This window comes from Peromyscus leucopus, chromosome 2 (assembly GCF_004664715.2).
Source record: "Peromyscus leucopus breed LL Stock chromosome 2, UCI_PerLeu_2.1, whole genome shotgun sequence".
Taxonomy (NCBI): Eukaryota; Metazoa; Chordata; class Mammalia; order Rodentia; family Cricetidae; genus Peromyscus; species Peromyscus leucopus.
Genome location: NC_051064.1, coordinates 16,147,153 through 16,159,719, shown reverse-complemented (window position 1 = coordinate 16,159,719; position 12,567 = coordinate 16,147,153). Strand labels below are relative to the sequence as shown.

The following is a 12,567-nucleotide window of genomic DNA, read 5'->3' as shown; positions in this document are numbered from 1 at the left end:
CTTAAACATTTTTTAAATGGAATACTTTAGAGCAGTGGTTCTCAACCTTCCCAATGCTGCAACCCTTTAATATAATTCCTCATGTTATGGTGACCCCCCCACCATGAAAGTTATTTCATTGCTACTTCATAACTGTAATGTTGTAACTGTTATGTAAATATCTGATATGCAGGAGATCTGATATGTAACCCTTGGAAAGGTTACTCCACCTCCAAAGGGGCCACTGCTTTAATACTTACAAAGCAATGGAATACATCTATGGAATTAAACCTAAAATTAAAGCATAAAAGCTAGATTTGGCTAATAGATACAATACTTTTTAAAAAGTGTCACTTGTAACACTTTAAATACACAATTTTGATGGGACAACAATCCATTAGAGCCAAGTACTCGCTCAACTGGCTAGATCGAATCTACCAAGGATATATAAACATTCTCCTCTCTCTTCTCTCTCTCTCTCTCTCTCTCTCTCTCTCTCTCTCTCTCTCTTTCTCTCTCTCTCTCTCTCCCGAATGTTATTAAATGCGCTCTTAGAAGGTTTCAAGTATATAATAGTAACTGCAGTCCCATTATTGCATATTCAATCTCTAGAACTTGTTTGTATTACATAACAAATTTGCACCCTTTGATCTACCTTCTATCATCTCTTCCCCCACCAAACCCTTGTAACCACCATTCTACATCCATTTCCATGAGTTTAAGTTTCACATGTCATAAAAAGTGATTTATGCAACATGTGGTTAGGGGTTTAGAGTAGATGTTGTTTTAGGAAAGATGTGGTTCTCTTTATCTATCTATCTATCTATCTATCTATCTATCTATCTATCTATCTATCTATCTATTTATCTACCTACCTACCTACACACACACAGACACAGACACAAATATATATATATACATATACATATACATATATATTTGAAATAAGGTCTCTCGGTATCCCAGGCTCGCTTAGAACTGACTGTTTCAGAGAATGACTTTGAACATGGATCCTCCTGCCTTTTTAGTTTGCAAGTGCTAAAATTACAAAACCCCCAGTTATTATGTAACATTCCTTTTGATATCCACTCATTTCACTTAGTATGTCTATAGGGTTCATTTACTGTCAAAGTAGAACTCCCTCCTTTCTAAGGCTGAATGGCATTTCATTGTAAATACATACACACCTTTTCTTTATTCATACGTTGATAGAAATTGCAGGTGCTTTTCTGTTTTGAATGCTATGAATAATGCCACAATGAGCATGTAGTGCAGATGTCTCACATCATCATTCATACTGTTACTTCTGTACATGGACCTAGAGTAAGACTGTTGGATCATAAACTAGTTTTCACTTCTTGAGGAAACTTTATAGTGTTTTCCACAATGACTACACAAAACAAGGGTCCCACTATATACAAAGACAATGATACCCCATCCTCACCAGCACTTGTCACATTTCATTTAACTATGGTCATTCTAACATATGTAAGTGACATCTCATTTTGGCTTTGTTTACATTTCCCTGATCATTAATAATGTTCAGCATGTTTTCATAGACATGCTTAGCCCTGTGTATGTCTTTTGAGAAATGTCTACTCAAAGCTTTACTAGGAGATTATACAGTACATATTCACTTACTTAAAACAGAAAATCTTATTCTAATCACAACCTTACAAAGAAGCCATAACAACTTTACACAAAGAATATTTCTGCAAGGACATCTGTTCAGTAATTGGTTCAAGTTTGATGGGCTCCAAACCTTTTTTTAACCCTTTTTGTTAAGCCAAGGGTTTGTTTGTTTGTTCGTTTTTATCACAGTAATTTACAGAATCTTCATTATTTTACTGTAAGTTTTATTTAGGATCATATATGTATACACATGTACATACAAGCATGTAACAACAATCAATGAAAAAAAGAGATCATGAATTTGAAAGAGAGCAAGGCAGGTAATGTGAGAGGGTTTGGAATTAGGAAAGGGGAGAGATGATGTAATTATAACTTCAAAAACAAAATTACTTCCCCTTGACTGAATCTTTTGAGTAGTTTACTATATTCCCCTTTCAATATTCTTCCATTTCCAAACAAATGTACACATCTTTGGATGGCCATCTTCTACACATTTAGGTTGGTGAGCACTAGAGACCAAGTGCTTTACTTTCACCTGGTAAGAGCTTGACAACGGTCCCAAACTCACATCAGGTTCAGGTTTCTCTCTCTCCTTCACTCTTTCCTCCCCTGCTTCCTTCCTGCTCTACCTTCCCTTCCTTCCCCTCCACTCTCCTCTCCACTCCCTCTCCGTACTTCTCCCTCTCCTCTCTCCCTTCGCTCTTCCCTCACTTTCATCTGTCCTTTCTATTAACAACTGTGAGAATGGGTGAACAATATTTTAAATTGGTCATCTATATTCATTCTTTGAAAGTTTCTTGCACATTTTGCTTGCTTCTATCACTCCTCTTACAAAGGAGAAATAGATTTTGTTAATTTCCTAACCTTATATAAGAAACACTGTTACTTTATGATCAGCAAAATTACATGAAGCCATTAGCCTGAAACACATATAAAGCACTCTAAAGATAGACCACAAGAACCTAGTCAGTTGACTTCAGAATAGTATGGTTCTTCTTAAACACAAACACTAAGCTAAGCCAGTTTCCTACTGAAAGGATTTGAAGAGAGTAACAAAAGTCAAAACATAGAGTCTCTCCTAATAGAAGAATAAGACAACAATAAGAGCACCACAAAAAGAAGACAATGGCATAATATCTAGTTCTGGGGGTTTCTTTCCTGAGGAAGTATACTTTGTAACGTGACTTTTTAACTATACAACTGTTACTCAAATATGGAGACATAATACAGACATTTTCAGAAATGCAAGAGACCTAAGTATTAACTACAACATACCCAGACCAGGATGGTATATGGAGACTTACTGTACTGAAAAAGAATGATGACCTGCTGGTCATGCAGGCACATGGTTCTAGTTCTAGCGATCCAGCAGAGGTGGTGACGTCAGGAAAGAGAGAATAAAAGGTGAAGGGAAGGAGCGTGAGGAAGAAAATACAGGTTACAGAAAACAGTTGAGTCCACTTCAGGATTACAGTAAGGGATGTCCTGGACTGACAGCATCCAGAAAAACAAGAGGGCAATCAGCTTATTAAGGGCAAAAGAATGGGGATTCCTGGAAGAAAGTATCATGGAGAACAGGTGCATTTGAAAATTATGTAGCATCATTTTGAAATAAAATGAAGCCATGATAATGCAGAGATGCAAGAATGAACGGATTAAATATGGCAGTATAAAATAAAATGATCTAATTTTTTAAGTATAAAGAAAAGACCATGAGAAGGACCAAGGGAACAAAAATATATTAACTGATTCTCTCTGAATGACACTCATTAACAATGCACATTGTAGAATTCCCTGAGAGGCAAAGAGGCTTATCACTAAACATGGTTCTAATTGAACAGATGTAAATGCTATAAAGCTTATAACAGGTGGTGAGGCCACCAAAGCAAGGCCAGAGTGGACTGCATGATGGCACTGGCAGTTTACACGGTGGGGAGCAGGGTGAGGCTGGGGCTACTATTGAAAGATGTAAATGTGTCATCACACTAGGCTGAAAAGATAACTGCAGAAACTAAGCTTAACATGTACATGCAATTGGAATTTGAAGACTAGTAATCAAAATGGACAAGCCAAGAAAGAGAATAAATTGAGAGTAATTATAATTGAGAGTAATTATACATGGAAGTGAGGAGTGGGACTGAAAGTGTCACAAAAGATAATTTAGTGTACGCTTTTTGACAATGGTTCTCTTGTAACATGAAGAGCTGTTTTAATAGAAAGAAATTCAAACAGGAAAACAAATCAGTTCATGATTTCTAGTGAAATTTCTTTTGAACTCATCTGTCCCATTAGAAAAGTGTGAGTCCTTGTCTTATAGCTAGACTACACCTTTTGAAGCTACTATTAACTATCACTACTGAATATTAGCCCATTTCTTCACAGGATATAGTTAAGACTACAAGTGTAAATGATCTGATAAAAGGTAAAGGAGGTTCTGTAGAGGTGACAGATTTACCCTAACTGTTAATAAGTTGCAATGACAGATGTTTATAGGTTCGTTCTGTGTTGATGACTGTGAAGAAATCAACAGAAGGAAAACTGCATGGTTTACCTTCTCTTAATCTCACCATTTTTAGCAGCTCATGTCAGACATTACCAGGCAGAAATGTTTACCATAAGCATCTGGGACTCATCCATGTCAACTGCTTCTCTTTAAGAAGGTATTTCTTATTTTAAATATTAATCAACTTATAAAGGCTGTTTTAGGGAAGAGAAATCCCTTTGTTTCCTATTCCTATCAGCCCTGCACTTGAAGTTCCAGCCAGTTCTAGGAAATGAAAAAGTAACTCCCTCCCTAACATGCTAAATGTGTCTTAATTCCATATGTAAAGACTTCAGGATAGCACCCCCAGGGAAGTAGGCCAAGTCTCGCCTGGAACCTCAAAGCCTACTTCCAGATGTGAGCCCCAAGGTAGACAGACTACCAGACCCAGGCTTCAACCTCTTTCCAGATGACAGCCTAAAGGAAGATGAGCATAGCAAAGATCTAACTCTGATTCCAGATGTGGGCCAAAGGGCACAGAAGTAAATTGCAACATCTTTCCTACCACATGTAATGCCTTAAGCGAGAACGGCTACTCATGCCCATCCAATAGCAATCCATATTGTCTCCAGAGAGCTAAGTCTCCAGAGATCAAAGTGTCATTGCTCTGTCACTCATCACTTTCATCTCTTTTCCATCCTGAACCCCAAGAAGAGCTGAGGTTCCTCACCTGGGTCAAGGTGCTTAGCTCTGGGCACACATTGCAGATGAGATTATTTTGAAGGTCTAGAGTCCTCAGACCAGGCAGCTTTTCTAGTGCTGAGGGCATTTTTTTCATCTTCTTCCCATTCAAAGTAATGATCTTAGTGTTATTACCACCCTTCAGTGCTGTTAGCAACAATCTCTCACTCATGATTTTTTTGAAGAGGTGACCATTATGGAGAAGAGTTCCTTATTATATATCTTGAGAGCATCTAATTGCATAATTGTTGTGTCACAAAAGCAAAACCACTCCCCATTATGATGAAGGTAGGAGGTATCACATGATTTTCTAGGCAGAGAGAGGAAACAGCCACTGCAGGTTGGGCCAGAAAGTATACATGACAGGGCTCGTGTATCTTATGTCAGACACATGGAAATTACCAAGTACTGAGATCACACCAGGACCCAGGACCAGGTTTGGGAGTCTTCCCCTAGTTTGAGATGAGGAACACTAAACATCCTGGGAGGGAGGAAGTACCTAGAGGGAACTAAAACATTTCCTAACACTGAAGCCTTGGAGTTCGTAACAGCATTTTCAAAAAGGAAAGGAAAACTCATTAATGATACTTGGAGTGGGACATCAGCTCAGTCTGAAAGCTAATAAAGGAGAAATGAATCCAACATTTATTACATTATTCCAATACAAACTACATGTTAGTATATTCAAATAGTTCATAGTTTTCATTCAAATGGAAATTGAAGCTAATAAACGAAGAAAAAAGTATTAGAAAATTCATCATTTCTCCAAGTTCTAATGAAATACAGAACATAAAAAATATATTTGACAGCTAGGTTAACAGGAATGAGGTTAATAACCCCATTAATCAATTGTAGCCATTTAAAACTGAAAACACCACATGGAATGAAAGCACCTGATGGGATGCAGCAGAGGGTACAGATGAAATGTTTATGCATAAAACAAAACACACATCTAACCAAGGCTTTGTGGTTTAACCAACACCTACAGAAAGTGAGGAACATAGAGCAAGCTGAAGTGACCCTCAGGGAATCATTCAGCCAAACCAAGAACATGGGAAGTGCAGTGTTTGCATTTGCACTAATTAAATAAAATTAACCTTGATTAGGGAGGCTGAGTTAGCAACCAGTTGACAAAAAGTAATCATAAAGCCTCAGAGGGCATCCAGGAGAGATAAAGAGACACAGGAAGTAGTAGGGTGGGGTTTGGAGTAGCACAGCTTTTTCTGCTTTGGTGAAGTAGAAGCATGGGTCTGCCACAGATACCATCGAGGAGAACGGGCTAGGTAGTTGCTACTCAGCCTCTGAGCTCAGAGGTTTTCACCCCAGCCTTTGAATCTTGAATCTTATTCACAATTAGATCCATAGAGATTTAGTTACAGCTATCTTTAGTGGCAGCAACAGGGCTAGTGCATGTGGAAGCAGAATTCTCACAAGGCTGTGGTCTTAGGCTAGGCCACTGCTAGAAAAGCAGGCCAGTAACTGAGAAGTAGCAAATACTGGCTGAAATAGCAATATATTAAGGCACAGCAACTGTGCTGATGTTAAAACAATATTTGGTGCTCCAACTTGTGGAATGACCACATGGACAGAGGAGTCACACCAGCCAGCTCTGCCACAGTTGCCTTGGACCTTTTCGTGCAAGCACCCACAGCAGGCAGCTGCCACTTGCCAGGACTCCAGAAAGCAGAAATGGTAGGGACTCGAGTTTACCTCAGACAAACTACTGAGAAGTCAGTGGATTCAGTGAGATACCTGGGAAGGCCTTTAGCAGACAGTTGAATAATATTAAAAAGAAAAATCTTTCCCACATTAAGAAAGAGAAACATCACAAGACAGGGTTCTAGGATCCTGTATAGTGCTACAACAGATGGTTTGAAAATGGAAAATTTAACTGAGTGAATAAATTACTTTGCTGGGATTGACAGAATGTCAATTGTATCAGTTTAGTAATTAATATTTTCTTCTTTAAAAAGTGGCTTGATAACTGTGCTAAATATGATAATTTGACTGAAAAGATACAAGCTTTAGGAAGACTTACTAATGAAAATAAGAAAAATACTCAGACACAGACAGAGAAATGTAGAGCAGAACCTACCATACCATTGCATTATGAAACTGAAGAAAAAAGGCCAAAGGTCACTAGAACACTAACTTTGATTTATCCAGCTACCATACAAGAATAACCACTAGATGATACGCTTCCACAAGGCTATGCAGAAGTTAATTAGAATCCTGTAGAAATGTTAGATTTGAAGAGATTTAAGGAAGCACTCATTTCATATGGTATGCATTCACCCTTTGTGAAACAGATATTAAATTAATGGGCCATCTGGAGCAGAATTATCCCACAAGACTGAGATTTAGTTGAATCAGTATTAGAAGCTGGTCCTCAGTTACAATGGAGAACATGGTGGAGAGAGGAAGCTAGAATCCTAGAACAACAAGGTAAAGCTACAGGTCATGAGATATCCCAAGAACAGCTTCTCACTGAGGGCCAATATGGTGATTTGCAAAGACAATCTATATTTGATGATAACACCTTGAGTCTATCCTGTATAGTCACTTCAAATGCTTGGGACAGGGTTGAAGAATCAGGAAAGAGGACTGAGTCATTTACTAAAACTATGGAAGGCCAAAAAACAGCCTTCTTTGATTTTTTTTTTATGAAGATTGACCTCAGCTGTAACTATAATAATATCAGATTTAGAAGTTAGACAAATATTAATTGAAACTTTGGCTCTTGAAAATGCTAATTCATAATGTAAAAGGGTGATCAGGCCATTAAGGGGAAGATTAGTACCCACAGACGAACAGATCTGAAATACAGCTTATACTGGGTCTCACTCTTATAATGGTACTTGGATGGGAGAAGTGGTTTCTAAAAATTGCTAAAAAAAAAAAAAAAGGCAGCTATTTTAATTGTGGTAAACTACATCACCTGAGAAGTGATTGTAGACAAAGTGCTACTAGAAACAATGTTTTTTTCTAGGGGTGATCCTAACAGAAATCCACAGCCTTCTGGAGCATACAGAAGGTGTGAAAAACACCATCATTGGACTAATGAATGCAGAACAACAGGGACAGGCAAGGTAACCCTTTGCCATTAGGGAGGCTCTCATGGGCCTCAATATCAAATTTGCTTCAATCATTCCCAATCAGCATTGGGGAAATCCCTCCACAGAGAAATTAAAAGACTTAAGGCATGTTGTTCAAAACATACTGCTTTGGATGACAGAACAGCATCAGTAGATAAAATTTTCAGGAGAAACCATAAAACAAGTATTTTAGCAAACATCTATAAATGATCAAAGACCAAAGCTAAAATTACAAATAAATGGCATTGGAATTGAGCATTCTGTAGACACAGGTGCAGATATAAAAATTATTTCCCCCAAATCTTGGCATTTGACCTCTTCAAGAGGCAAATGTTCAGCTTCCAGAGATTGGAACTTGATCACAGGTAAAACAAAGTGCAAGATGGGTCAAGTGTATAGAGCCAGAAGGACAGATAGAAAAATTAAAACCATATGTACCTAACTTAGCAATAAATTTATGGGGACATGAATATTTGAAACAATGGAATACACATATTAACATTCCTCCAATCTCAGAAACAAACTTTAAATTAACATATGCTTCTGAGAAAAATATTAAAAACCATTATCAAGTGCTTTCACTGATTATTAACATTGTACATAAGCAGGGCATAACAGCTGCTGATCTTTCAAAGGTATCAACAGCCCAGCCTTTAAAATGGTTAAATGAAAAAATTGTATGGATGGAACAATGACCTTTGACATCAGAAAAATTATGGGCATGAGAACAGCTGGTACAGAAGAAGTTAAATGCTCATCATATTAAAGAACTGACCAGTCCTTGGAATTCCAAACTTGTTATTAAAAAGAAATCTGGAAAATGTTAACAGATCTAAGAACCACAAATAATGTGATTCAGTCAACAGGCTCTTTACAACCTAAAATTCAATTGTCTTTTTTATTATAAGGAATGGTCTGTTATATTAATTGATTTAGAAGACAACTTTTTCACTATACCTTTAAAAGAACAGGATACAGAAAAAATTTGTTTCCAGAGTACCAACTTATAATTCCCAGCCTGTTAAAAAGTATCATTAAAAAGTCCTTCCACAAGGAATGTTAAATAGCCCAACCTAATGTCAATATTTTATACAACAGCCATTAGAACTGATTCATAAAAAGTTTCTTCAATCTACAATTTACCATAATATGGATGATGTCTTATTGGCTGATTCAGCCACAGATACTTTAGAAAAAGTACTCAATGAGGTAAGGAGAATTTTGTCTTAGGATTACAAATTGCTCCTGAAAAATACAAAGAGAAGATTCTATGGACCACTATTGAATTAAAAACTCAAGAACTAAGAAATTTATTTCAATCCTTACAAGATGATAGGGACTTAAATAGTCCAAGAAAACTATCAGCTAAGGCTGAGAGAGGATTGGTAGTAAAGAAATTACAGGATGTACATGGAGATCATTTAGATCCAGAGCTTGATTGTATTCTGGTTATGTTACCTTCTACCCATTCTCCTACAGGAATTCTTATGCAGAGAGAAGATAATATATTAGAATGGGTATTTTTACCAAAAAAAAAAAAATGAGTAAAAAATTTAAAACCTATGTAGAAAGAGTTTCTGAATTGATTCTGAGAGGAAAATTGTGGCTTTGTAAATTAGCAGGAATAGATCCAGCATAAATTGTGGCACCTTTTACTAATGCTGAAATTACATCATTATGGACAGAAAATGAACACTGGCAAAGAGCTTTCAGTAATTTCCTGGGAGAGATGAGCAAGAAATATCCCAAAAGCAAGAGACTTCAGTTTATAAAAAGAACTAATTGGGTTCTACCTTATACAACAAAGGCAATACCACCAATTTCTGGAGTCCTACATTCTATACTGATACAAATAAATCAGGAAAGGCAGGTTATAAGTCACGAAAATTGCTGGGCAGTGGTGGTGCACGCATTTAATTCCAGCACTCAGGAGGCAGAGCCAGGTGGATATCTGTGAGTTCGAGGCCAGCCTGGTCTACAGAGCAAGATCCAGGACAGGCACCAAAACTACACAGAGAAACCCTGTCTTGAAAAAAAAAAAAAACTGCTGAATTTATTCCAGATAATTCAAAAATAACTTTATTATTTATTCAACTACAACAAGTAATCAGAATTAGAAATCATCCTTTGGGGGTTGGGGATTTAGCTCAGTGGTAGAGCGCTTGCCTAGCAAGTGCAAGGCCCTGGGTTCGGTCCTCAACCCTGAAATAAATAAATAAATAAATAAATAAATAAATAAATAAATAAATAAAATCATCCTTTGTATATAACACATACCAGATTTCATACAGGTCTACAAGGTCTTCTTGCACCAGGTCATGATGAGATTGATCAACTATTGGTAGGAAATGCACTAGAAGCCTCAGAATTTCATAAGAAATATAATGTTAACAGCAAAGATTAGAAGAAAGATTATTCTATCACTTGGAAACAAGCCAAGGAAATTATAAAGGAATGTCCTACTTATTCTTTGTATAAATAACTTCACTTCCTGCAGGAAGTAACCCAAAAGGTACTCCAAATAATGAAATTTGGCATATGGATGTGTTTCATTTGCAGAGTTTGGAAAATTAAAATATGTACACCAGCCGGGCGTTGGTGGCGCACGCCTTTAATCCCAGCACTCGGGAGGCAGAGGCAGGTGGATCTCTGTGAGTTCCAGGCCAGCCTGGGCTACCAAGTGAGCTCCAGGAGAGGCACAAAGCTACACAGAGAAACCCTGTCTCGAAAAACCAAAAAAAAAAAAAAAAAATATGTACACCATACCACAGATACATATTCAGGATTTCAACTACTTTAAGTTCTGATTCTGTAATACATATTTATTAGAAGTCATGGCCATTATGGGGATAGCTATACAAATTAAGACTGGCAATGCTCCAGCATGTCTCTAGTAAAATGAAATAGGTTTTTTGCATATTACAACATAAAGCATATTACAGGTATCCCACAAAGCCCTGCAGGACAAGCAATTATAGAAAGATCTAATCACACTTTAAAAGATATGTTTAATAAACAGACTCTCAGAGATAGATTACACGGTGCTTTATTGACTTTACATTTTTAAATGCCAATGAAGGAAGAACAATAGCTGTGGAGAGATACTGGATAATAGAAAAAAAACTGCTGAATTAGATCAGCCTGTATACTTTAAAGATGTGTTGATCTCAGAATGGAAACCAAGATATGTGTTACATTGGGGAAGAGGTTTTGCTTTTGTTTCAACAGGAGAAGAAAAGCTATGGATGACATCAAGATTGATAAAGATTAGAATAGAACAGGAGAGACCTCATGATGGGAGAGGCAATAGTTCATCAAACAGCTTGGTCATTCAATCCAAAGTAACTTATAAAACAAACAAATGTCTTTCATTTGATCAGGTAAGAAAAAAATTATAATTTCTGATTATTAAAAGTTAGTACTTTTTCTGTTGCTCAAAACATTTTTTGTTAACAAAGATATAGCTTGACAAAAAAAAGAATTCCCCAAAGCTAGGGCTGGGGAAGGGTTTTGTTTTTGTTTTTCCAGGAGAATGAAAGCATCCAACTAAGGAATCTGAAGACCCCTGGACAAATAAGGGGTCTCCTTCTCTGAAGGAGAAGGATGAATCATCCAGAAAAAAAATGTCCCAAGGCAAACAGTAGAATTGGCCTAATGGTATAGCACATTTCTAACAGGATAAAATTTTGTAAATATTCCCAAATATTTGTTTCTGCTGCTCTTTACAAATATAAAAAGCAAAAAAATCGATACAGGCCCAGCGGCAGCCCACAGAGGTAGACGGCCCAGCAGCGGCGGCCAATAGGGACATTCAGGCCCGGTGGCAGCTGGCAGAGACATATAGGCCCAGCGGAGGCCCACAGAGGTAGACAGGCCTGGCAGTGGAGACAAGCAGACGCAGGTAGGCCCGGGGTGGCGGCCCGCAGAGGTAGACCAGCCTGGCAGCGGCGGCCAACAGGGACATTCAGGCCTGGCAGCAGTCGGCAGACACATTCAGGCCCAACAGCGGCCCACAGAGGTAGACAGGCCCGGCGGCGGAGACAAGCAGACGCAGACGCAGGTAGGCCTGTGGCAGCGGCCCGCAGAGGTAGACGGGCCTGGCAGCGGCGGCCGACAAGGACATACAGGCCGGGCGGCAGCCAGCAGAAACATACAGGCCCCGGTGGCGGCCCGCAGAGGTAGACAGGCCCGGCGGCAGTGACAAGCAGAGATAGGTAGGCCCGTGGCGGCAGCCGGCAGAGACATACAGGCTCGGCAGCGGCCCGCAGAAGCAGACAGACCCAGCAGCAGTTGACAGGGACATACAGGCCCGGCGGCGGACTGCAGAGGTAGACAGGCCCAGTGACGGAGACAAGCACACGCAGCTTTGAACATGGACGCCTCTAACCCCAACACCTGGGGAAGAAGCTATCTCCATGGGACGGAACCAGAACGAATCTGAACACTCCGTCTGAGGACAACCCAGGGCCCAGCTGCTGATCCTGTGAAACCCAACAACTTGGAGGTGTTGGTGAGACTACCCCGCTCAGCTGAAACCCATCTGGGAGAGGATTCAGATGCCTACAGTTGGAAGTCTAAAGAAACAAGATCAGCTGAGGAGTTGACAAATGAACAAAATGTGACCTGGGAATACAGAAG

General features: G+C 38.7%; 1 protein-coding gene across 1 annotated transcript in view; it reads right to left on the bottom strand.

Moving 5' to 3' along the window:
- Lrrc69 (leucine rich repeat containing 69) overlaps positions 1 to 5,033 on the bottom strand; it is a 133,606-nt gene extending 128,573 nt beyond the window's left edge. Inside the window, exon 1 of the mRNA XM_037202390.1 lies at positions 4,824 to 5,033. Within this exon, the coding sequence (XP_037058285.1) occupies positions 4,824 to 5,006 (183 nt within the window). The 5' untranslated portion in view covers positions 5,007 to 5,033. The remainder of the gene's footprint in view (positions 1 to 4,823) is intronic.
- Positions 5,034 to 12,567: the final 7,534 nt, after the last annotated feature.